Genomic DNA, 493 nt, shown 5'->3' with positions numbered 1-493 from the left:
CATACCATGCTTTTTTTATGAATAAGTTAGATAAGGTTAAGTTCTAGTGGCTTTTCAGTTGGTGTATTATTTTTACAAATAATTATTTTTTTTTGTTGAAGATCATAAAAATGACTGCTTGCCAGAAATTGGAGTTCATTTACATGTATTTATAGGCAGTTTTATTATTATATGTTTTTCATAAGATGTATTTAATGTATCATATTTTCACTTTTCTTTTTATTTCCTCACCTTAGCCTATTTTACATCTTGCTAAAATTGATCTCACAAAATACAAGAGGAATCTGTATTTGTAAGAAGCTTGATCTTGTTGCAGAGAAACGACATAGCCATGGCCATCACGAAGTACGATCAGTTTGACTTTCTGATTGACATCGTGCCCAGAGATGAGCTCAAACCCCCCAAGAGCAGGGAGGAGTCGAGTCGGACGGGTGTCCCTGCTGACCAGGTAAAAGTCCACTGGTATTGTGTTTCTCTTTTACATTTAGACTTG

At 34.9% G+C, this 493-nt stretch overlaps 1 protein-coding gene across 1 annotated transcript in view; it reads left to right on the top strand.

Moving 5' to 3' along the window:
- Window positions 1-493, top strand: part of LOC119591850 (nuclear transcription factor Y subunit gamma-like) — a 16,647-nt gene that overhangs the window by 6,042 nt on the left and 10,112 nt on the right. The window contains exon 4 of the mRNA XM_037940593.1: window positions 312-448. Within this exon, the coding sequence (XP_037796521.1) occupies window positions 312-448 (137 nt within the window). The remainder of the gene's footprint in view (window positions 1-311; window positions 449-493) is intronic.

Source organism: Penaeus monodon, chromosome 29, assembly GCF_015228065.2.
Source record: "Penaeus monodon isolate SGIC_2016 chromosome 29, NSTDA_Pmon_1, whole genome shotgun sequence".
Lineage (NCBI taxonomy): Eukaryota > Metazoa > Arthropoda > Malacostraca > Decapoda > Penaeidae > Penaeus > Penaeus monodon.
This window is presented reverse-complemented; position numbering and strand designations above follow the sequence as displayed.